This window comes from Epinephelus moara, chromosome 13, assembly GCF_006386435.1.
Source record: "Epinephelus moara isolate mb chromosome 13, YSFRI_EMoa_1.0, whole genome shotgun sequence".
Taxonomy (NCBI): Eukaryota; Metazoa; Chordata; class Actinopteri; order Perciformes; family Serranidae; genus Epinephelus; species Epinephelus moara.
Window position 1 is genome coordinate 987,897 of NC_065518.1, and position 26,355 is coordinate 1,014,251.

Below are 26,355 nucleotides of genomic sequence, written 5' to 3' on the forward strand. Positions count from 1 at the left end.
CCCGAACGCTCCTCTGGTCTCCTGCTCGTGAGGGATTCATTACAATATCGTAACATGGTTTAGATTTCTAAATAAACATTCACCTCGTCACTAGATAGACCTACTCCTGAAAAACTCGTGCGCAAGGCTTTTTGTTCCTACGAGGCCACCGTCATTTACCCGACAGGAGGGGTGAGCGAGTGAGCCCTGCAATCTAGAATTTGACCACTGATGTCACTGTTTTCAACCCATTTTACACACTGGCCCTTTAACATCATGTCACTAAGATGCAGCAGCTGAATTAAATTGTTAGAAATTGTTGCGCACAAAAAACGAACGTGTAAAAACATCCTGTGGTGATTTTGTACAGATTAAACAAATGAGATCTAACCTGTTGCATGGAGCCAGACTCACTGTTTCCCCCTGTTTTTAGTCTTTTTGCTAAGCTAAGCTAACTGGCTGCTGACTGTAGCCTAATATGTAGTTATATCTATTCATGAATTAAACATACAAATAAGTGATATTAATCAGTGAGCTTTAGAAGTGCCAGTAGGATGATTTTGCTGCCTTTGAACAGAGACAGGCAGCTGTTTACCTGTTTACAGTCTTTGTGCTAAGCTAGCTTCTGCTAACTGTAGCTATGTGGTTTTATTTATTTAATATACAAATGAGTGGTATCAATCAATGAGTTGAACAAATTAATTTGTCAATGTTCTTTAGAGGTGCTAGTAAGCATATTGTGCTGCCTTTGAACAGTGACAGGCTGTTTTCTCCTGTTTTCAGTCTTTGTGCTAAGCTACACTAAGCTAAGCTAAGCTAACTAGGTGCTAGCTGTTGCTTGATAAGTAGTTTTGTTTATTTAGTAGGCTATACAAATGAGTGCTATCAGTCACTAATGGATTTGTTAATGCTGCTGTTAGTAGTGGATTTTTTAACCTTTGGACAGAGCCAGGATGTTTGGCCCGGTTTTCAGTCTTTATGCTAAGCTAAGCTAACAGGCAGCTGGCTTTAGCTTTAGATAAAAGTTTAGCTTAGGCCTAGTAATTATAAGTGTTGGGGGTAATGCACAGTCACAGTAGTATATTATGTTTTGGCAGTTACTAAGTAATGTAATGTGTTACCAACAGGATTTCAGGTAATATTACATTAACAGTCACCATTCTGTTTATTGTTTTCATTTTTTAATTATCCACACTGATCCACATCGCTCCACTTCCACCAGTGAGCCACAGGAAGTAATACCATCCCAAGGTTGTTGTGTGTTGTCATGTCATTATACGCTACATCATAGAAGGGTGCTGGTGATCTGCACATCTGGGTGATGCCACACTGTGTGTTATCATGTTCACTGTGTTCCCATTAATACACCTGTAACGTCTCCAACGTGTCCCGTTCTGCTGTTGCATCCTGAAGCTGCCTGAAAGCAGCGGGGATCAGGAGCTGACCTCCAGTTTGTTTTGTCCTCATCTTGGTGATCTGCACATCTGGGTGATGTCAGTGTATGTTGGATGTGTTTACATTCACATCTCCTACAATCACAGAGTGATGCCTACACACAGTTCTGCTCTTATACATAACTCTCTCTGTGGAGCTGCTGTAGCTGACCAACACACTGGGAACCAGCAGGTGGGTCCTCCAACTCTAATTTGTGTTTGTCATAGTGACTTAATTGCACGCCATTCTGTTTCCTGTGCTAACCTCAACATTTGTTTATTGTGTTTCATGTCATAGGATCACACTTTGATCCTCTGTCTGACCCTCCCTGTGTCCAAGGAGATTCTTTTATTTTGAACAGTCCAGGTTATTAAATCAATCTTTATTATATTTTTCATTTTAATACAAAGGTGTAACCACTGTATGTGAACACATGAATGGGTCAGACCTGCAGCACTAATAAACTGGAGCTGCTGTGAAACAACACGCCCCTCATCCATTTAAACATCAACATCAGTTTTTCTGAGCTCATTTTGGTGAAAGAATATTGTTTTTAAGTTTATTCACCTTTATTAATCCCCCTGAGGGGAAATTCAATGTTTTCACTCTTGCTTGTCAATTACACACAGGTCTGAAAGACACACACATGCACAAACAGGACCTATACATGCACAAAGTGGAGAGATCTCAGAGTGAGGCGGCTGCCCTTTGGTCAGGCGCCCGGAGCGGTTGGGGGGTTTGGTGCCTTGCTCAAGGCCCCCAGTATCTCATTACTTTAAAATAAAGGTGACTAGTCATGTGTAATATATTACATTTTGAGAGTAACTTGCCCAACACTGGTAATCATTCATTTAGTAACAAGTAAGTGATGTCACTCAGTTGGTTTAACAAGATTTTGTCTGTTAATGAGCTTTAGAGGTGCTGCTAAGTGGATTTTGGCTCCTGACAGAGACGGGCTGGCTGATGCTAAGCTAAGCTAACTGGCTGCTAGCTTTAGTTTCATATTTATCATAAAGACATGATGGATGTCGATCATCTTGTCTCACTCTTGGCAAAAAAGCAAATAATCTTACATCTCCAAAATGTCAAACTGTTTCTTGAACATAATGTGTCTTATTCCACTAAAGCTCCACTTCCTTATGCCCTGCCTGGAAAGACTGCAATCTCCTGCAGTCAGTGAAGTGGCCCCTGCAGGTAACAGACTGCTGACCACATGATTATTTAAAGAGTGTATAAAAGCGAGGTTTTCAGCCTGAGAAGGATCCCACGGCAGCACCTGGCCCACAGTGAACTCCCACCAGGATAAATCCAATCATCTTCAGCCACACAGCTCGTGGCAGCTGTTGTGCTGGGCACATGTCCAAAAAGGAGAGAGGGAGAGAGGGAGGAGAGAAAGAAAGAAGGAACAAAGAGTCTTGTCCTGCCAACACATCATAGCTTCAACATTCCCAAACACATCTGACCGTCAGTAATTCCAGCGCTGTTTTCCGGAGCTGAATGGTTTCTCGACTGTGTGTAAAAGTTGGCACCCAGTGTGTGTGATAGTGAGAGGCCACAGCGAGGCCAGTGAAAGAGCAGTGACACAAGGGTGCACTGTTTAGTCCCCCGGGCCTCCACGCTTTATGTGCCAAGACTCGACCTTTTGTGTGCCGACCACACTCGTCTGTTACTGTAGCTTCTGTTCAGGCTGGACGTCCCACGCTCACAATCACTGCACGTCCTTACATAAAACAAAGACATTTATAACCATTTTTATTTCCCCGTTAGTGGCTTTATGATTAGTTAAATAATCTTATATTAAAGCTTTACGACTCAGAGTTTCATGACTGCACCTGCAAATATTTTAAATGTCTTGTGCATCATTTCGTACATACTTTCCCCTGAAATGTGGCATCTCTGGAAGCTTTGGGATCTCCTCTAGAGATTAGAAATAAAGTTTATGGGTTTGAACAAAGCTTCGTCAGACAGCTGCTTGTTTGAGGGCTTAATCCTTTAGATAAAGATACAAAAAAGATACTGACCCTGCTCACTGAAACTACATAACTTAATAAAAAACTAAATAAATGTCACAATAATGCTGGCCCAAACTGACCATTTAGATCATAACTAAATAATAATAATGATAATAATAGTACATAATATTTATTTAAAGGCCAGTCAGTGTGATGATCTTTTCATTGAACATCATTTTCACTTTTCACTCATTGAGGTTTATGTAACTGATGGACTCTAGTGACATCTGTGTTGTGTTGATATGAAGAGGCCCCTGAATATCTTTGGCGCCGACAACAAGTGGTAAAAACATAATCCTCTGTCAATTATGACCTTATAACTCAAGCTCCTCTCTCATGGAGCACAACAAAAGGGCGGCCATCAATCAGTCAACCAATCAATCAATCAATCAATCAATCAATCAATCAATCAATCAAAATGTATTTATAGAGCACATTTAAAAACAACAGCAGTTGACCAAAGTGCTTTACAGTCAGACTAAGACACAACAAGAAATAACACACTACAACAAAGACCTCATGTTACAGAGGAATGCTTCTCTCACACCGAGTTAAAAGCCAAGAAATAAAAATGTGTTTTAAGTCGTGATTTAAAAACAGGTAAGGAGGGGGCCGGCCTAATATGCAGCTAGTTTAGGGGCTGCTACTGCAAAAGCACGGTCTCCCCTGTGCTTCAGCCTTGATCGTGGGACCTCCAGAAGCAACTGGTCAGCAGACCTGAGTGACCTTAAGGGGACATGTTGCTGTAAGAGGTCAGAGAGACAGGGTGGAGCTAGCCTGTTTAGATTTGTAGGTAAAAAATAAAATTTTAAAATCAATTCTAAAACGAATAGGAAGCCAGTGGAGTGAGGCCAATATGGGATGATATGCTAATGCTTTCATGCTCCTGTTAACAGATGAGCTGCAGCATTCTGGATGAGCTGCAGGCGTGAGAGGGAGGCCTGGCTAATACCATGTTACATTCAATTCAGTACGTCAAAACACAGAAAACATACCTGACAACAAGAGGTAAAAACAAATCCTCCGTCAATTGTGAGCGTATAACCCGTGCCCCTACACAAATTAAGTGACACAGGAATATGTTGGAATATTATACAATAAATTTAGGCTGAAAAATGAACTTATAAACAGCTTAACAGCGCTTAAACACGCAAATTACTACACAAGCAATGTCTCTCACCTCTCCCATGGAGCACAACAGCAACAGGGGCGAGGTAAGGCAAGAGACAGCCCTATATAGGTAGATAAGAAGATCTATAGGATGCAGGTAGGGCTGCAGCTCACAATTAACAGGATTGATTAATCTGCTGGTTATTTTGTGATTAATCAATACATTTTTAATTCCATAAATTGTGAGCAAAAGCAGGGAAATGTTCAACATAGTTTCCCAAGATGATGTCTTACAGGTAGGTAGAGTACCTCCAGAGGTGACTGTACAGTAGAGGTGCAGCAACTGAAATCTGTGTAATTATAATACTAAATATTACAAATGTATATTTGACTTCGTTACATGTATTAGTGCTGTATAATTCACCCTGTTACATTTACAGTCAGTTACAGGCAACTGTCACGCAATTAAACAACCAACACAGTTTTGATTTGACATTTAGTTTTTCAGTTAAAAGTTAAACTTTTCAGTTGCATTAAAATCACTTTCTCTGGGCTTCACCGTGTTAAAGACTGACTGCTGCACGCTGCGTCACCTGACTATACCAAACACCTGCCACAGCAAGAGGGAGGTTTGGGGAGAGCCTTTGGTCCAGCCCAGTCACCAGAGGAGAATGTTGGTATTGTATGTGTGTTACATTTGCACATTTTATACGTGTTATAATCATTTCTAAAGTGACGTAGTGTATGGGCTGACTTCGCCCTCTGGAGGTGGAGGGGATGATGGGTGTCGTGTCACCGAGGCGAGACGCCTGCCAAGCTGCAGACAACTGTTCAAGACCAACAAACAACAGAACTGGTTGTGACTTAGCGAGTCGTTGTTGTGTTTCCCTCGAGGATTGTGGCATGCATAGCGGCTGTTTTTTACGGAGACATCAGTGTGTTTCCAGCGGGGATAGTGCCACCAAAACATGATCTTTCTCTGACCTTAACCGCGGTGTTTGTGCTTCAGCCGAAACACACACGTGTCCACTGTAGTGTTTGAATGTAACGTGTAGTTGGTTTGCAGAAATGTACAATATCAACTTTTTCTTCTGGTGATTACGTTGTTTTATTTGTGTATTTTCATGTTAATTTTGTAAGTTTAGTTTTTAATTATTCTTTTTTGTGTGATTCACATCGTGTCTGTTTGATGTGGTCGGCCAGTATTAATGTTCCCCCTCGTGTGTCCTTAGTTAGCTCAGCTTAAAGCACTCTGTGCTGTTGCATTTAAAGATCATTTCTTTTTTATGACTTGCAATTTTTTATTTTATAATTTTCAGATCAGTCACATCACTTTGTCTACACATACAGTCCATCACAGCACCAAAACATAACCCCCCCACCCATCCCACCCAAAACCAAGAGGGGTCAACCTGCCTATAGAGTGGCTCACAAATCATTAATGTACTACACACAACCAAAGAGACGTGACGGGGCAAAATAAATAAAATTCTGTAAGTAAGCGAGAAGGAGTCTGTATCCAGAGAAAATGGGGGAAAATAAATGAAAAAATAATGATAAAATTGGGGCGTCGGTAGAGTAGTGGATAGTGCCAGCGCCCCATGTACAGAGCGGTCGCAAGTTCGATTCCGGCTTGCAACCCTTTGCTGCATGTCATCCCCCCACTCTCTCTCTCTCCCCATTTTGCACTGTCCTGTCAATTAAAGGCAAAAAGCCCCAAAAAAAATCTTTAAAAAAAAGTAATAATAATGAAAAATTAAAAAAAAAACACAATAAAATAAATAATGAAATAATAGCACATAAATAATAAATAAATAAATAAGTAAATAAAACACAATAAAGTCACATGCTCATCATATCCCAAACCCATTCATCACAAACAATGTGCCACTACTTTGCCTAATTCACTCACCTATTTCTTCCAGTTCTGTCGTCTAATCATGACACAGCAGTCTGCATCCAGTATTTCAGTGATTGGGGAAAAGCAGACAGTCTCCCAAATATCATCCATAAAACACTTCCAACAAGTAGCTGAGTCTTTTAAGCCAGGTCTGAAAATCCTGCTCAGGGTCCAATAAAGTCAGTGCAGAAATTAAAGTTGAATAATCTTCACCCTCAGGTCCCCTGACATTGTTCTGGAGTTACCACAAATCTTAGCACATTCATGTTCATCACCCAGATCTGTTTCCCAGGAAAGTCTCAGAGCTGAAACACCTTTATCTCCTCTATATTCCATCAGCATCCTATAATATGTAGCTGCTCCAATCCAGAACCCTACTTCCTGTGTCTTCCTGTGTCTTCCTGTGTCTTCCTGTGTCTTGCCCTTTGACCCCTTCCAGACTATTTTAGGCAGATTTCTCCTCATGTGCAGCTCTATGAATAACATCAAAACATGTCAACAGTCAACTGATATCAGAATGTTTTTATTTCAGACATGTGCTGCATTGAAGACGAGGACACAAACAGTGAGGTAAGATAACAAATATTACAAATGCATTGAAAACATTGAACCCAAATAATAATTCATAATAATATCTGTTACATTGAGAACTGATGCATTAATGTGTCACTGATGCAGCAGCTGGTAAAGGTGGAGCAAACATCCTGCTGGGCTCAAACCACAAAAACACATCATTATTTAATGGTTATTTTTTTGTTGAATGTTAGTGATTTTTATATTAATCTGAATCTGTTAAAAGTAACAAGTGATTAAACCAGTGGAATAATTGTAGTGGAGTAAAAATATTTCCCTCTGAATTGTATCAGAATAGAAGAACAAGTCCCTTAAAATTATAAGTACAATACTAAATATAGTAAGTGTCCATCACTGGATCATTCTGCATCATGAGTAGGGGAGAGCGGGGTCAGTTGGAACAGTGGTGATGTTTCAGCAAGTAGAGAGCAGCTATGCTGAAGTTATTCACCACACTCATTCTCAGCCAAACTCTCCTCTCTTTCAGCCTCAAAGTGGAGATGTTCAGATGTTTTCTGTTTCTTAAAGGAATGTGTCACCCAGCAGCCACCCGGCTAAATCCCAGCAAACACTATTAAATGTTTAAATACACCATTTTAAAAGAACAAAAAAAAGAACAAAGGGGCCGCGGTGAGGAAAAATGCCCATTTGCTGTTTATACTTAAAGGAGCAGTCTGGTGTTTTGCACTTTGAGCCCCATGTCTGGGTTGTTTATGATGAAGTAGAGTGGCTCAGACCAAAATAGTGACGACTGGTTCTTCTCAGAGAGTTTGTCTTTCCCCTGCCTGGCTTAACACTGCTGCCTATGGCCATGTGTGAACCTGTCCTAAAGCCACCCTAAACATTTGTTTTCAAAGCCATGAAACTCACCGAGTGGTCAGTGGTGTTCGTTGATGTTCGGACATACAAATCGTGTTCCTTTAATTGAATCAGCAACATGTGCCTAAATTTAATCTGACATCTCAAATCAGTTATCCCAAAATTAGATCATGTGAACATGAGGTTACTCACTTTATCTTCAAGGACTCACATTTAAGGAAAAAATGCACTTAAGAAAATGCATTCAGAATTTATTAATGCATTAAGACCTTATTACTCAGTTCAGGAGGAAGAACACACAACTGTCTTTGAGATCACAAATCAAACTAACTAGTGAGGGTCTGTGCTCAGTTTAACACTATTGGTCCGTCCTCATGATGCAGTGCTCCTCAGCCAATCAGGAGTTAAAGGTAATGACACATTAAATTAAGGGGATCATAAAGTGAAATCTGCACCCTGAGCGCACTTTTAGAGGAGCCAGTAACGTTTGGCTTGAGCTCTTCTAGCAGACACTGTTCAATAGTCTGAGTTATGGAAGGTTATTTCATGTAGATCCATAAACGTCCCAAACGACCCCGCTCTCCCCTACTTTTACTGTAAATAGATTTTATTGCTGATACTTTTGTAACGTAATTTAAGTAACGTTTTAAATGCAGGACGTATAGTGTTTCTACACTGGGGCATTACTGCTTTTACTCCAGTAAAGATCTGAATACTTCTGACATCACTGATTCAAACATGAACATGTGATGAACATGTGAGTGGTGACATGAATCTTTAAATGATATAAATCATGAAATAAACAGTGTATTTAAAGCTTGTAGTTGCATCTCTTTGTTTACAGCCTCCATGAGACCAGCTGGGTGGCTGTGAGCAGACAGGTTGCATTTCAGGGCAGCCAGTCACCGCTCCTCTCCGCTCCACAGCGCCCCGCTCCGGCCGGCCGCTGCACTGCGAGGAGAAGCCGTGTGAGCCCGGTGAGCGACTGCCGCTGAAGACACAACACCGCTGTCTGCACTCAGGTAAGAAAAGACCCGACATATTTCTCTTATTTCTACAAATCCAGTGTCAGCGCAGTGACAGCGGAACCTCGCAGCGAGCCGCCGACACCTGAACCAAAACGCTGCGTCGTTGTTCTCCATCGGCATTCGTCTTGTCACTTAATATTTTTTGCATGAGGTGGGAGAGGTTGGGCCTCTGAGCGGTTTCACGTATAGAAATACCGTGCACAGGAATGAGATACATTTTTCTCACGTCATATGGCCGCGCACATCCTCCTGCTGCGGCCTGTGTTGCGCGTTTAGGGCGTTTTTCTAATTGTGCGCGATGTCCATCTCCATCGATCCTCCATCCACCACACACACAGAAACAAACGTGTTTTTGCTCCAGGAGCAGTCACCTCCCTCCCTCCACCAACACACCGTGTTTGCTCCTCATTCCCTGCAAAAACAAAAATGTCTCCATCACCCTCCGGAGCAGGAGCAGGAGCCGGAGCAGGTCCGTCTCTGCCTCACACACACGGAGATTGTCCTTGCGCGCGTAACAAGACTAATCCGACAGAATATATATATAATCTCATTACTGAAGGATCCCAGGAGGACAATGAGGCATTGTTATTTCTCTAAAACATGCTCCAGCTCTGCAGCTTCTTTCCTTTGTGTCGTCTGCTTTGATTTGTATTTGTGGCTCTGCACGTTGCTTTTTTTTCGCTCCGTTATTCTGGATCTTTCGCTTCTTTCTTGCATCTCAGGGCCTAAATGGTTTCTAGCACCGCTGTACGTGCACCACACATCCACTCCTTTTTATTTCACAACCCTGCATCTAAAGCAGTGCACAAACGAGCCCCCGGTGTTTTGCATTTATTGACATGCATGTTCATATTCCTGCATTATTCAGGGAGCAGATTCATCTGGGGATCGGGAGCGATGCGGCGCCTGTGCGCAAATGCCAAGCCCATTTTTCATTTGATCAACAGTGGAGAGTGCGCGCACAGCAGCGCAGCGTCTCCGCTGTCACACAGCCCGAGCAGTGAACCAGGCTGCTTATCTGACACATATGGGCTCCTCAGTAATCCGCCCGGGGTCAGTGGACAGGATCTGATGCACAGTAGGTGCATGAAAAGCCTTCCACCATGAAAACAATAGAGCTTAACGCGCTGTTTGCATGTCAGCGGTGATAATACCTGTGCTCTGATGGACTGGATGCATTTGTTGGGAGTGAGTCTTTTCCTCGCCTCCGACACACCTCTTTCCATCCTCATGGGAAGAGCCAGTTTCTTGTTACATTGATTTGTGCAACAAGGAGGAGGGGAGCCGGGCGTGTTGTAGTCTGTAGCTGCAGCTGGAAGCCATTCCACGCGGCCAGATGATCGCGCAGAGGAATGAAAGACATCTCAGTGTCATTTTGGTAATGTTTGGATAGACACAGAGCAGCCTTCTGCAAGTTTCTGCAGCGCTTTGGCACCAGGTGTTCCTGGAGACATGCAGACAGAGAGGTCTGACAGGGACCCCTCCCTCCCTAAGAACTGCTGAAGTGGTATTTGATTAAAGGATGGATTCAGAGCTCTTCAGATGGATCGTAATACAGTGCTCACATGCCCATACAGCGTGCACTCTGAGAGCAACCCAACTGTCTGGAAAAACTGTTGGCATTGTGCATTTCTGCAAATTGGACATTATGATAGCTGATATCCTGAAACTTAGGGTTTGTACGGCGCTGTGGTTAACGTGGTTATGTTAAGGCACAAAAACCACTTGGTTATGGTCAGGAAAAGATCATGTTTTGGCTTAAAAGACCTGGTTTGGAGGCACAGTCTCTGCTGGAAAAGCACTGATATCTGACGCTTTCTGTGGCACTAAATCCATGTTGGAGAAACAGCAGTGGGTCGCTACCATACACCCAAGTTTGACGCCTTAAAAGCCGCTGGAAACACAGCGATGTGTCGCCAAACAAAGTCTGCTCGTACGTCACTGTAGAAACATTCATATGATTGAAATGTTCAAATGTAACATATCTGTGGTTTGCAGAGGCGTAACAATGCCAGCATGGTGACTGCGCTATTGAGAGTTAGTGCATAGAGGCCGTGAAGACATGTCTCCAGGGCAGATGCAGTGAGGCAGACAGCATTAACTAAAGACACAAAAACATCTTATGTTCAAGAAGAAGCATTTCAAATCTTATTGACATTTTTAACTACGCTAATATTTAGAAATCCAGCTCTGGAGCAGACTGAGAGTTTTTCTCAACAGTGTGGCTCGCCTCATGTGTCTAAGGACGGTAATCTAAAAACAAAACAAGCTAATATTGTTGATTATTGCGTATTTAGGTTTTTTTAAAACTGCCTTTAATGAACACTATTTCCCATGAGCCCTGGATGAGGAACTTTCAGAGTCCTTTCCTTCGCTCTCTAACTGCACCTGATAGCGATATAAAACCTCCTCGCTGCACGCCACATCAAATCGGGAGTGAGAGAAGAGTTGCTGTCACGTGCCAGTAGGTACCACACCCTCTCATTGGTCGTCTCCTCCCGCTTTGCCCCATTTCCCATCAGCCTGAGATGTTTGTGAGCTAACCTTCATAGCTTGATACAAAAAAATCTAATTCATGGGGAGTCAGGGGGTCATGGCGAGCTCTAATACGTTTTAACAGTGCTGAGATTACAACTACAAGATGTCTGTAGTTCTTCATGCGAGCTCTAGTTGTCAGTTGTTAGTTTCATGTCTGCAGAGAGACAGATGAAACAATGCTGAACGAGATATTTCATTGAGTTACAGATGCTAATGGAACAGAGGTGAGACAGGAAGTGACATCATGACTTCGTCTCTCTAAATAAGTTTTTAACATTCTTGGAACCCATTTTTTGGCATTCCGGTTTGATTTGGGCAGAGGAGGCGAATTTCCATTTTCGACTTCCGTTTATATGTTCACCGCACGGACTGTTTAACCTGGCAACAACTGCAGCTGGCTCAAACGTGATTGGTCAATATCACGCGGACTACAAACAGCCTACAACCGGAAACCAGGGCTCTTTCGCTTTTCTTCCAGAGGCAAGATCTCCGGGGTTTGCCTACAGACTCTACATTCACTGAATGTAGAGTCTGTATAGAGAGACTAGGTTTTTAAAGATTAATCCCATGTAGGTTATAGGGTTAATTTTAACTCAGTCATAATGATGTTGAAGCATTAACATTGATATGTCAGTCACAGGAAACAGCCCAGACGCCAAAATAAAATGTTAGCATTGTACATTTCTGCAAACCACCGATACGTTTTATTTGTGCGTTTCAAACTTATGATGTAGATCAGATTACATGTATGTGAGCTGAGTTTCTCACAAGGAGAAGGTTGGGCCAGTGGATGGAGAGACACCTAGGTCAAGTAGGACAGCAACAGACCACAGTGTTAGACCAAGAAACATGGTCTAACACTTGTGTTTTTAAACAAGAGTTGAAGTGTTTGTAGCGACCAAACCGGGTATTTAAAGCCAAAACATAACCACACATGAACCAGAGTGTTGTCGCAACATAGAGTTGAAAACTGAAAGAAACGGTGCCCTCATGTTTTCATTGCTCGTTCATGATCAAAAAAGAAGCATCACTATGAAATAGATTTGAATAACACATACGTTTGAGTCGGAGCTTAACGAATCGGGTATTCTGTCGACCAGGAAGCAGAAACCCTTCCTCGCCATCATGATGAAGAAACTGAACTTCACGTGTAGAATTGGTGGAGTTTTGACAAAAATCTGATCCTGGCCCTTAAGTTTTAATTTTAACCTATACTTATTAGTGGTCTGATGTTATTATAAATACTCCAGTTTTTAGTTTCCAGTATGTCTTCAGTTCGACACTGGACTCCTGTCTCCATCTTAATGAAGGTCAGAGGACTTTGAAAACACCAGAGACTACGATGGACACGAGTCCAGGACTTCAGTCCACAACAAAGATGCAGGTTCACATTAAAACAATCAGTCCTCAGAACATGGCCGCTGACTTCATGGAGTCATCGGCGTCAGTGACGTGTCCTCCAGCGTCAGGCGTTATGAAATGAATCCACACTCAAGTGCTCCATTTAGCAAAGACTGACGGGCCGCTGCCTCGTGTCCAAAGGTGACCTCATACAGCCAGCCTCAGCCTGAGGAGCTTAGGCTGGCAAACCCAACGACATCACTGAAATTACTTCTGTACAGTCGGAGCTTTTATATAAGTTATTCAGGCTCGGGTATCTACATTTATACCTAAAGATATTAGTCTCATTATTGGTTAGTCAACTGACAGAAAATTCATCTGGAACAATTCATTTTATTCAGTTAATTGTAAGAAAAAAATGCCAAATATTCCTCTACAATGTAAAGATTAGCTGCTTTTATATGTTTTTATATGAGTTTACATTAGAATATATTTAGGTTTTGAACAAATTTGAAGACACTGCCTTGAGTTTTGGGCATTTTATTGCCAAATGATGAGTGATAATGAGAATAATCATTAGCTAATCTGCTCCCTCTTGATTAATGACTCATTTTTTGGATAATCAAACATAAAATATATCGTAATTGTTTTCATTCTTCTTCTGACGTGTGTGCGTTCATTCAGGTGCACAGGGTGAAAAAACAAGATAAGCCTGACAGAGTTGTAAACGTCTGCCAAAAGAAGACACTCAGACGTCTTTCCAATTGCGTCGTCTCGTTAAAGAGAAGAAGAAATGCCACAGCGGGCTTTAAACCGCATTCTTGTATGCAGTTAATTGGCACCATGCTGATGGAGGATTGGTTCATTTCACCAGTAGACGAGTGTGTGTGTGTGTGTGTGTGTGTGTGTGTCTGTGTGTGTGTTTGTGTGTGTGTGTGTGTGTGTGTGTGTGTGTGTTTGTGTGTCAGGTGGTAGCTCTGGGTCTTGTGTACATATTGAAACATGCAGCAGCTGGAGATGACTTTACTCTCGGCACCATGACAACAGCAGGAGAATTCCTCATGTTCTGAAGGTGTCTTTTTCTCCCTCTGCAAACTGGAAGTGAAAGTCAAGCACTGATTATGTAACGTCTTGTTTTAAGACGCTGAAAGGAGGATGTGTGGAGAGGTAGCAGGGTGTGGTTAACATCCTGGAGGTATGAAAGCAAAGACAGTAAATATATACGTGACTGCTGGGCACCGCAGATACTGAACGGGAGGGGTGCTGAGGAGGGGCCCGCGTGCAGGCCGGCCCTGCAAGATGTTTCCCCTCCGGTGCTTTTAGACATGGAGGGTAAAATGGAAACGGGCTCCACCTTCGGTCCCTCCACAGAACAGAAAGGTAGAGGTGGTCTGTGGCTGCTGGAGGCTGCTGGAGGCTGGGCGAGAACACAGAGAGGGAATGAAAGTAGGTCAGAGATACAGAGGCAATCAAGCATGAGAGCAGCATCCTCGTCTCTCAGCTGAGCTACAAGCAGCGCTGGTGAGCCGGCAGGACGAGACACGGCATCAGACAAACGCCTTTGTTTCTGTTTCAGCACAGAAACAATTACACGAGGAATCAATTGGTCCGACGGCATGAAAACAAATCGATGAAATGTTGAATATTCTGTTTGCAGCCTCTCAGATGGGAGGGTTTGTTGCTTTTCTGTGTTTTGTGTTGATGAAAATGGAGAATCTTTTTGACTGCTGCTCAGACTCATCTCAAAGACGCCACTTTGCCCTATTTCTTGACATTTAATAGACGAACCCTGTAACATCCAACCACCCTCTGAAAACAACATCTTTTTAAGATTTCAGATGAATTCTCTGCCGTGCATCACATCTGAATCACTTAACTGAATAATGGAGGGCTGCTACTAACAGTTATAGATGTCAAATTCAGATGTCTTGTTTGAATAAGTCTAAAACTGAAATATATTTGTTTATAACACATTTTATATAATTAATGAGGGGAAAAGTCCCCATAACCAGAGAATATATGCCATCACTGATTGGTTTAATAATGGTAGTTATCAGAATTATTGTCGATTAATTCACTGTCGATTGACAAATCAATTAATAGACTGAGGATTTTGATAATGGGTTCATAATTTAGATTATTTTTAAAGGTCCAGTGTGTAAGGGTTAGATGGATGTAGTGGTATCTCGTGGTGAGAACTACAGATTAACACCAGCTGAAACTTCTCCAGGTTGTTCAGGAGGTTTTTACTGTGAGCTGATTTAACCCTAGATGTCTCTTCATCTCAAAAACAAACAGATTTGGTGATTTAAACCAATAAAAACACTGATTGAAGCAGTTTCACGTTACAGATCAGTGGTTCTCTACACTGTTCGGCACGTCTGAGACTGTCTGCTAATGTGTGCTCACCTTTGTCTCTGGAACCTTAAAATCCAGATGTTGAGGAGGTTTTTTACCAGGAGCTGAATAAAGCAGTTTTGCATTAAACTGCTAACTACTGTGGCTGACTCAAAAATTGTGAATGTCCTCATCTAGAGTCAGTGTTTGGTTTGTCCATTCTGGGCTACTGTAGAAACATGGCGGTGCAACATGGTGATCTCTGTAGACGAGGACCCACTCCCTTTGTAGATATAAACGGCTCATTTAAAGGTATTGAAAACACAGCAATTCTTACGTCCAGGCGATTATACACTAAAGAAAACATACTTATTATTATATTCCATTTCTGCCATTATATCCTCCTAAATCCTGCACACTGAAATATCTGCAGCCTCTGAAATGTGAGGATTTCCCTGTTCCCGTGTCTGATATGACTGTAAGTGCACATCTTTGGGTTTTGGATTGTTTGTCTGACAGTTTAGGATGTAGGACCTTCTGAACACCTTGAAAGTCATTTTTCACTGTTTTCTGACATTTTATAAACCAGAAGATCAATCACAGGAACAAAATCTGTATAAAAAAATCCCCTTATCACTATTTTAAAGCGGTTTAATAATGTACTTTAGATTCGCTGGAGAAAGATTTTAAAAAGGATGGTCATTATTGAGGCAGCACAGGCCGGGGTATCCAGGTTTTAGTCCCTAAAATGGGTCAAGCTCCAAAAAAAAAAAAAAACCCCAACATGCATCTAATGGCATCTTTTCATTAATGCCTTTCAAACGCCAACCAGACGTCCAGTTTGAAGATCAGATGCATCGGTTTTCTCCCCAAATACAAAATTGATGTTCATGTGCAAAATCCATGGAGTTCACCCCAAAAACAAAAGTCCACATTTCTCCTCCTCCCTGTAGAGCTGTTTATCAGTGTAGATAGTTTTGGTGTGAGCTGCAGAGTGTTGCAGATATCAGCCGTACAGATGTCTGCCTTCTCTCCAGTATAATGGAACTAGATGTCACTCAGCTTGTGGAGCTCAAAACTCAACATCAATGTCTCTTTGCAGAAATCATGACCTGGTTACTGAAGATAATCACAGACCTTGTTGTGAACAGTTTCATGTAGGAACTACTTTCTTTCTACCGAACAGCACCCGCCAACCATATCACTGTGCAGAAGGAAGAGTGCATCTCTCATGAATTAGTAGCTGGCGTCCTTGACTGAGCTGTAAAGGCTCACACCAAACCAACATCAGAATGACGAAGGCGCAACGCATCACGTCACTTGTGTCTCAGCCAGAAAGTTTCACCTGAACATACTGTAAAGACCACAGCCAACGGCCAATCAGCACAAACTGTTCATTCTGTGCCTGCTTGAGAGGAAACAACTCTTCATACCAGCAGGTGGCAGTTGTCTGTATTCATCATTGATAAAGGGAGAACAAAAGACCAACAGGGTGGATTCAAGACGCTAGTTAGCCAGTTAGCACATTAACAACACAATCCAGTGTTAAAAGAACAAAGGATGTTTTCTGTGTGTAGCAAATAATAACACAATCAGTTACAAACCGTTTCCAAAGAGCTCAATGCCGAAGAAAAATTAATCTTACATAACAAGATGCCACGCCCTCTTGACTTGAGCTCTTTAACAGTCCTCACTTCTGTTTCTCGTCTCGTGTGCTGAGCTGCCAATCAGAGTGATTTCATTCGCCAACAGACTCCTCCACCGATTCAACGTGCTGAATTGGCCCAACAGCAGACAAGGGCCGATTAGTGCCAACGTGTAGGGACACACAGCAGAAACTAGGGCAACGCTCAGTGACAGCACGACAATGGGTGTGGTTACATGATGGCTTCTCATTCTGAAATAAAGTCTTTCCAGGTAGTTTACATGAGAAATATTCATTCTGAATGAGGGTTTACACAGAGATCAATTTAATCACCTTTATTCGGGTCTGCACAAGGTTTGGGGCAGGGAAGGTTTCTGATTGGATAGGGGGTGGGGCGGATGTTACGTGTTTACATGTAACGGAAGAAAACACTGTAGTCCTCGCTCCGGATAACAAGATGCTTGACGACGCCGTTCTTAGTGCCTTTTTCGGGCTTGTTTTGCTTCTATTCTTGAAGCAGCAGTACGACAACAACCTTGTTCTGCTAATGCTTCATCTGTTGAGGAGGAGAAGGGAGGTAGAAGGTCGAAGAAGGGAGATAGAAGACCGTGCTTTTAGAGGCTGCCATCTTGTTGCACGTGCGCTATATACGTCACGGCGCCAGAAGGGCAAGGAAACGAGCATGTGCAGAAAGACCGGAATGAACTTAAAGAGGAGTGAGTGTATACAAGTGCGAGAAATTCTTTCATTCGGAATTAGAAACGGAATATTCCAGCCCCTTACATCGGATTGAATTTTCAATCACATTGGCCATTTTCATTCTGAATTAGGTGTTTACAAGATCACTTTTAATAGGAATGAACTTTCATTCTGAATGAAAAGGGAATTAAACTGTCCATGTAAACACACTCACTGACTGACGGTCTACTCCAGCTTGGTGTGTCAGGGCCTTAACGTTAGTTAGCACAGTGGTGCTAGGTGCAGCAGTGGATGCACGCTTCCTTCTGTGCAGTGATACAGTTGGTGGGTGTAGTTCAGTAGAAAGAAAATAGTTCCTACATGAAACTGCTCACAACAAGGTCTGTGATTATCTTGAGTAGTCGGGTCATGATTTCTACAAAGAGACATTGATGTTGATCTTTTTAAATGTATTGTTTTGGCTCTTTGAGCTCCACAAGCTGAGTGACATCTAGTTCCATTATACTGGAGAGAAGGCAGACATCTGTACGGCTGATATCTGCAACACTCTGCAGCTCACACCGAAACTATCTACACTGAGAAACAGCTCTACAGGGAGGAGGAGAAATGTGGACTTTTGATTTTGGGGTGAACTGTTCCTTTAAGAGAAATTAACATTTTGCTCTACTTTGGAGCATCACACTTTGGATTCAGAGGTAAACACACACACACACACACACACACACACACACACACACACACACACACACACAGTGTGAGGCTGCACATCTTGCTGCATGCTCGCTGCTCCTGGAGCTGTGTCAACATCCCTGTTGACCGAGCTCCTTGCAGAGCTGTCTTCCAGCGGGTTTGCTCAGGAGCCGTGGGACTGTGCCAAGATTACATTTTCACACGCCCCTGAGACGAACAAGCTGCATCAGCAGACCTTTGAGCCTTTTCCCCCTCATGAAGCTGTGACAAAGACCGCTGTCATGCTCCTTTTCTGCAGCAGGTGAAATTTGTGTGTGTGTTTTGTTCCAAAGCAAATCATGAGGCGGCTCCGGCTCTGACACCAGTGACAAATGGGTGTGTTGATGAAAATAAAGCTCTCATGATTACAGAGTCTGTGAGAGGCCTGAAGTCTTTAATATGCCCGTAAAAAAGGACAATTAGCAGCAACAACTGTCACCTGTCATGTGACCACGCTGCAGATTAATGTACGTTCCCTCTGTACATATTATTATCAGTGAAAGGATCCAGTTCTTATCAGCCTTGAGTTTGTTTGCTCTCTAACCGTCTGAGGTCCCGGATGCAGAGTGAACGGCCTCTCAGAGTGGATTGTCAGTGTTGGCAAGTGTGCAGCTTTCTTGTTGTTTGGATTCTGTCATGTGTAATGCGACAATGGCGGTTCTGTCCCGGAGCACTGACAGTACACCATTCATTAGGATTTCTATGGGACACACAAACATCTCTCTATCATTTATTATATATTGGGATCTCCTGTATTTAAATGTAGTTTTTAAAGGGATAAGTCTGGTGTGAGTCTGTGTCTTTGTTATTGTCACCAAGTCCTAGAAAAAGACTGAAACCAATAATGTGTGTGTGTGACTCCTCTGTCCTGTCCGTGGCACTCAGCTCTGAGCCAAGCCTGGGTCCAGACCTTTGGATCGCTGCTTACCTCTCAGCTTATTTCACTCATTCAGATACTGAAGCTCTGGTATTTTCAGCATTTTGAAAAACCAACAGAGCCAATCGGAGCTTTGTGGGCAGGACTGAGAATGGGGACGTTATGTTCCTGCGTCAGAGCCAGAAAAATGACAAAAGACGCGACCGTGAAAATGGCAGAGAGCGTGGAAGAGATGGATGCAGCAGGGCAGGTTGTTGTAAGTGAACTTATAGAAATAATAACTCTGAAACTGGCAGATTTCTTTAATGACAAACGTTAACGGCCACTTACAACCTGCTGCTTCTGTGCAGACTGAAAATGACATGAGTGGGACAGATATGTGCTTCAGTTTATAAGCAGTTTATAGCCAAAGCCTGCAGCTCTCAGTACACCACTCAAACAATGCTTGGACGACCAGACCTGCTGTGGGTCATCAAACAGGAAGTAACCAACTAACTAACCAAAAGATGCATTGATCATGTCGAACATTATAGCATCTGTGGGCAACTATTTCAAATGAAGCCCCCCTGTATGGAGTTTTAAATCTGTAAAAAGGTCACATATGTAGTTTCATTTTCAGAAAAGTCTCTTATCTCCTAAAACAGCTGCTCACTGTAGTTTTATCAAACAGAAGGACATAGTGCATTTATTGGGGACTATTTTCAGCGGCGGATTAATCCACATTTGGTGCTCTTGTAAGTATTTGTTGCAGCAGGACGGTGTTTGTGGGACTGGGTCGAAATACATAACTGAAACCACAAAATATCTCCATACTGCTCGTCCGTAGTGATCCAAAAATGTTTGAATCTGGGGCGCCGTCAGCCTCCATTAGGTGGAGTTGTGTTGCTACCTCCTCTCCCCTTGGATCTCTGCAAGTGATGTGAGGACTCTAAAACTTCACCTGAGCCTCCCTCGGCATATGGGTGAGTAGATAATGGCTGAATTTTCATTTTTGGGTGCACTATCCCTTTAAGTTGGGCTTTTTAACATGGAGGTCTGTGATGATTGACTCGCTCTTAGAGCCAGCCTCAAGTGGCCATTAGAGGAACTGCAGTTTTTGGTACCTCAGCATTGGCTTCATTTCTCAGTCCCAGAGGTTACTGCTCGGGTGGAACAACAACGACATTGACTGACAGTCACTTTTGAACCATAAAACACACTCAGAGAATGACTGAAAGGCGACAAGACAAATCAAACAGCCTTTTGGTAAGGTTAGTTAGAGCGCTCAGGACAGTGAGGGACAAGTTGCCTTCAGTTTTTAATTATAATTATATCAGTTATACCAATGAGCTAAGCAATTTTGCAAGTTTTTTCACTGCAAAAACCTTGGCAGCATGCACCGCAGTTGTTCAGTAAAGCTGCTGGGAAATCATTTAGGCTGCAACAGGCCTAAAAATACCTGTGAAATCCTGGAGGGAGCAGGCAAAGCAGGAACATGTCACACAGTGCAAAACTGTGGCTGCTGAATGTTTTTTAAAATAGTTTTTGGACAACAATGAAGAAGACACACAGACTTTGATACACACGCAAAATGTGTTAGTAGATACATCCACTGTTGGTTTTAGTGTTTCCATGGAACTCTTGCCTTTAAGAGAAATGTAAAATATCACCAGACTTATCCTTTAATATTTTATCAACATAAACCCGACATTTTGGTGAAAAAAAGACTTCGTCCAGGGGGATCAAGTTTTAAGTTTTATTTAAAAGTGTTTTCTCTGCCACTTTCTCCCATTCATGTTGTTTGCTCTGCATGTGGCACGTTGTTTAAACATCCAAGGTCAGCAGATATGAATGTGCACAGAGGGAAGGTCACATAGCTGAGCCAAGTGTGCCTTTAGAGTGGGTTTTATTGGGTGGAGTAACCACAGCAACACTTTAGGCATTGCTGGCTGTAAAGAGCCGGTTGCATCACTGAAGAGTGTTTGTGGGGGGAAGAGCCCAGAGAGGAGGAGCTGTGGAGGAGGAAGGACTCACATCCTTTATGTAAAGAGAAAAAAATACTCCATTACAAGTAAAAGTCCCGCATTTAAAAAGATGAGTATTATGTATTTATAGTGTAAATAGCACCACAGCAACATGTCATCTGTGACTGTTGTATTATTACTAACTACATTATTACAGTTACTGTTGTAGCTTCACAAGTAGGATGTGTTCCTGGACCAACATTGCAATCAACCAATCACAGCCCTCTGACATCATCAGTGTGCTGCTGCTGTGCTTTTTTCAAATTCTTTAGTCCTTGATCTGAGCTAAGCTAGTTTTCCAAATTGGAGTCGGTACAATTGAACAAAAACCTCAGAAACACAATCTTTATGAGCTACTGCAGGGTTAGCGAGTTAGCTTGCTAACTAGGTAGGCTATGCTAACAAGTAAGCTTGCCAGTAAACTAGATTATTGTTAAACAAAGATTAAGGATACTTTTTTCAGTAGCAAATACCTGACATTAAAACATTTTCCCTCCTTTTTTATAGCCTGTTTAAAAAGGTTTTGTTTTCTTTTCTTTTTTGAGATCGGAGTGCTCGTGCTGATCTGGGACCACACTGTCATGTGACCCTGGATAATTTGTTTATGTCAACAACAATGCAGCACTAGCTAATGGTCCTGGGTCGACACGAGCACTGCAGTCTTGCAAAAAATGTTTTGAATGTGTTATGAAAAACGGCGGGAAAATGTGTCCATCGCAACTGCAAATATTATCCTTACTTTTAATGTTAGTGAACAAAATTCCATCTTATTAGCAAGCTAACTTGTTAGCATAGCCTACCTAGTTAGCAAGTTAACTCGCTAACCCTGCAGTAGCTTATCAGGATTTTGTTTAATGTTTCTGATTCTGTTTAATTTTACTTTCTAAAATTTGGCTATCATTTTGCAGTTGTAATGGACACATTTTCCCTCCTTTTTTCATAGCCCATTCAAAACAATTTTCCTGCAAGATTGCAGTACTTGTGTTGATCCAGGACCATCCCTGCCATGTTACTGTTGACATAAACAAATTATCCAGTATTTTGTAAAAACATAACAAAACTAAAACTTTTGTAATAAGCTATAAAAAATAAGGGAAATTGTTTTAAGCGCAGGTATTTGCTACTGAAAATATAACATCATCCTTAATCTTTGTTTGTTAACAATTCTCTAGCCTACTGGCAAACTTACTAGTTAGCATACCCTACCTAGTTAGCAAGCTAATTTGCTGACTCTGCAGTAGCTCGTAAGGATTTTGTTCAGCTTCATTTTGGAAAACTAGCTTAGTTCTGAAGAAGCACAGCAGCAGCACACTAATGATGTCAGAGGGTTGTGATGAGTTGATCGCCATTTTGGTCCAGGAACAATTCCTTCTTGGCAAAAACACGTTGTGCACTTGGCACACTTTAGCCCAGTGGTTCCCAACCTGGGGGTCGGGCCCCTTCAAAAGGTCACCAGATGAACTTGAGGGGTCATGAGATGATTAATAAGAGAGGATAGAAGAAGAAACTCAGTTCTGATACACAAATTTATATTTATTTATTTATCTATTTATTTATTTATGTTTTTTGTATATTTCTTTCATCTGTTATTTTTCTATGAAATACTGGAGAATTTTTCCCCCAACAGTTTAAATGACTTTAGATGTCTTGACAAGAGGCCCAACTACACACTGTTTTGTTGTTGTTGTTGTTGTTGTTGTTGTTTGTTTTGTTTTCGTTTTTGTATGTCAAAATGGTAAGGAGGTGCATGTTTAGTCATAATGTGCTGTATTTGATAAACTCTTTATATTTAATTTTGTATACATCCCAGTCTGTGAAGAAGCCAGTAACTACAGCTGTCAGATGAATCTAGTGGAGCAGAAAGGACAATATTTCAGGCGCCCACCAGCTCACCTGGTAGAGTGGATGCCCCATGTAAAAAGGCCATGTCCTTGCTGCAGTGGCCGCGGGCTCAGTTCCAAACTGTGGCCCTTTGCTGCATGTCATCCCCTCTCTGTCTCCCCCTTTCATTCTCAAAGCCATCCTGTAACGTACAACATTCCCCTCTGAAATATAAAGTATGAAGAAACATAAAAAGGAAACATTCACGTAAAGCACAAGTCTGTGTCTATTTAACCTAAGTACACATCTCGAGTAAATCTACTTTCCACCTCCGACAGAATAGCAACGTTACTTCAGCTACTCTTCATCGATGCAGACTGATCTCCATATCTACATATTAGTGGCGGATGATAATTCTGTGAACTCATAGTAAACTAACACTATGATATGAACAGTCTTAAGCTCGACGCAGCGCCTCTGAGAGATTAAACAGAGTCATGTTTTTGTGCCAAAGTGGGCATGAGGGCGAAAATAAAGATCAGAAGCCAACAAATCTGCCTCACCATACTAACATGGAAAGAGCAGTTTGGATGCCGAGACCGATTACGCCATAAGCTCTCCGCCCTGGCTCAATGTGTGTGTGTGTGTGTGTGTGTGTGTGTGTGTGTGAGGGCAGTGAAAAAAAACATGATTCAAAGTGAAAACTGCTGATGTAACAGAGGCTTGTGTTTAATCTGATATGTAATCCTCTTTTTATGAGATTTGACGCAGTTCACATCTCGCTGTTCGAAGGAGCGTGTCGAGACTGTAAGGTTTACTTCCTGTGGTATGGTGCACAGTATTAGCAGCAGTGGGGCAATGTAACTAAGTACATTTACTCAAGTACTGTACTTAAGTACAAATTTCAGGTACTTTATACTTCTACTCTACATGTCAGAGAAAAATATTGTAATTTTTATTCCATTTATTTGACTCTAGATTTGACAGCAGTTACTTTACAATACAATTTTTTGAAGACAAGACATTTGTAGAGTTTATAAAATGTTTCATGATAAATTAAACTACCCAAAAGTTTATACAAATAAAACAAAAAAAGAAAATAATCAGCAGATTTATCCAAAATGAAAATAATCATTGGCTAACATTTCAAAATGAGCTCCACCTCAACAAACTACAACAGCAAAATCCAGTAAAGTTGGTGTAGGCAGAGAAATAAAAAAGACCCCCCAAAAATGTCTCCCCTTCCTGTCATAAGCCCCTCCCACCAGTCGACCATGGGCAAATGCATGACACTAACCAAGTGTTTCCCATACTTTGATTTCTTTACTATCACTCTGTTTATCAGACCACAAATGAGACAAGAATTAGCTGCTAGCCACTGTGGCCTTCTTCTACTGGAGGAGCGTGGGCAGTAGCTCTGGAGACGGACCTTCGGTTGGCGGCTGTAGCAGCTGGAATTCAACCAGCGCAAACCCCGCAGTGGTGTCACAGTGGGCAGGTGTCCAGTTGCAGCGCTAGGTCTGACCTGTGTAACAGCAGCAACAGAAAGTTTGCTGATCTGGTGGGGAGCTGGGGCTATTCGGGGTTCATGCTGGCTGGATTTGGGTCGCTGTGGCTGCTGATTCAGGGTCATTCTCTGGATCAGCTGTCTGCTTCCCCCCCAGAGAGACGGTCTATAGCCTCGGGGGGTGAGGCAGATGACACACTGCGATTTGAGTCTCTAGCCAGTGTTAGCTACATAAACATGAGTTTGAGCCTTTAGTTCCGGTTAGCAGAAGGATGAACTATTAGGTACATACTCTCTCATCTCTGAAACTCTTCACTGATAGTGACGAGTTTTCATCCATCCACCCATCTTCAACTGCTTATCCGAGCCTGGTCTCGGGGGCAGCAGGCTGAGCAAAGTACTCCAGACGTCCCTCTCCCAGTGACACTTTCCAGCTCCTCCTGAGGGACCCCGAGGTGTTCCCAGATCAGATGAGATATATAATCCCTCCAGTGTGTTCTGGGTCTGCCTCGGGGCCTCCTACCAGTTAGACTTGCCTGGAACACCTCTACTCAACCTCAACTGACCCCTTTTGATGTGAAGGAGCAGCGGCTCTACTCCGAGCTCCCTCTGAAAGTGTCCGAGCTCCTTCCCCTATCTCTAAGCCACCCTTTGGAGGCAACTCATTTCGGTCACTTTTATTCGCAACCTCATTCTTTCGGACGTCACCCAAAGGTCATTGACACATTTTATTTCCTTTATAGAAGGACTCTCTTTGAGACTTTCTGTTTGATTTGTCCATCATCCTCTTTTTGGGCTGCTTTGCAGTGAAGGCAGCAACTTTCTCTGCAGGATTCTCCACTATGAATCAGACTTTCACCATCTGAAGGGATGTGCGCAAATATTTGCATTTGCAGAACAGCCAATAGGAACGCCCTCTCTCTGAAATGACCTGTGACTGGCCAAAGTCTCCTGTCACAGGCTAGATTTTCTAAAACATGAAAACAGAGCCAAGAGGAGGTGCAGAAGTCTGGTGTTCTCTCAGATCACTTGAATTACAATATGCTTAAAGTTTATTATGGATTCTGGCCCAGTGACACCAAAACTAAACTGCGTATCCCAGCTTTAATGTATGAGTCACAATAATCTAATGATATAATAAATAATAGTGTGACAGTCACAGAGAAGATTTTTCAACTGACTTTTACTTGTGACAGAATATTTGGTGTTAGTGCTTTTACTACAGTGAATCATCTGAATGCTTCCTCCCTCTCTGAGTATCAGCGTGTTAATGATGGTGATAATAGTGTTGAAATGTGGCGGTTACATGAAACACACTTGTTCAGAGGTGGTTGTTTAGGAAGTTCAGCTAATGACAGTGAGGACGGCGTGCACATGGGCAGCAGGGACTATTTTTATCAGTCAGGCTGTAACATGAAGCGCCGACCCCACGTCAGGACGTATAAATAACTGGTTTTCACTGACTCAGTGTCTGTTTACATCTGGTGGTGACGGACTGGGCTCTGCACGCCGGAAGACAAAGTGTCCATGAAGTGCGCCATCATATTTAATCCTTAAAACCAGGCGTTCATCCTGGTCAGCTGCTCTGCATGTACAACCTGTTATCTGTCATTTGACACATCCTGGACTAACTCTGCCCTGATCTTTCTTTGTTGCTCCTCTGCAGCCTGACCTGCGACTGGCAATGGACTACGTGAACAACACCTCCAACAGCTACAGCTCTGGAGACACCATGAGCTCCTCCTTAGCCAACATGACCATCAACGACCAGCACCACCAGGAGAACGGAGTCCAGATGGGACACAGAAGCCCCGGAGACGCCAAAATGAAAGGTCAGACATGAGTCAAGACAGTTTTATTTATATAGCACACAATAACAAGGCTTCACAGTCTGTACAGCACGTGACACCCTCTGTCCTCACTGTGTCAACTCAGATAAGGAAAAACTCCCCAAATAAGCCTTTAACTGGGAAGAAATGGAAGAAATCTCAGGGGGAGCTCCT

General features: G+C 42.4%; 2 protein-coding genes across 26 annotated transcripts in view; one reads left to right on the forward strand and one right to left on the reverse strand.

Annotated features, from left to right (window-relative positions):
• Positions 1-8,975, reverse strand: part of ghrhr2 (growth hormone releasing hormone receptor 2) — a 21,870-nt gene extending 12,895 nt beyond the window's left edge. The window contains exons 1-2 of the mRNA XM_050060772.1: positions 8,917-8,975; positions 8,734-8,818 (exon numbers count right to left, since the gene is read on the reverse strand). Coding sequence (XP_049916729.1) covers positions 8,734-8,818; positions 8,917-8,975 — 144 coding nt within the window. The remainder of the gene's footprint in view (positions 1-8,733; positions 8,819-8,916) is intronic.
• The window catches only part of mapta (microtubule-associated protein tau a), a 52,980-nt gene continuing 33,683 nt past the window's right edge, over positions 7,059-26,355 (forward strand). For 6 of the 25 annotated variants that reach the window (XM_050059412.1, XM_050059427.1, XM_050059417.1 and 3 more), the window contains exons 1-2: positions 7,074-8,849; positions 26,019-26,184. In XM_050059412.1, coding sequence (XP_049915369.1) covers positions 26,037-26,184 — 148 coding nt within the window. In that variant the 5' untranslated portion in view covers positions 7,074-8,849; positions 26,019-26,036. Of the gene's footprint in view, positions 8,850-25,767; positions 25,885-26,018; positions 26,185-26,355 lie in introns of those variants that run through there. The other 19 variants (XM_050059410.1, XM_050059421.1, XM_050059422.1 and 16 more) reach the window with 13 other exon arrangements.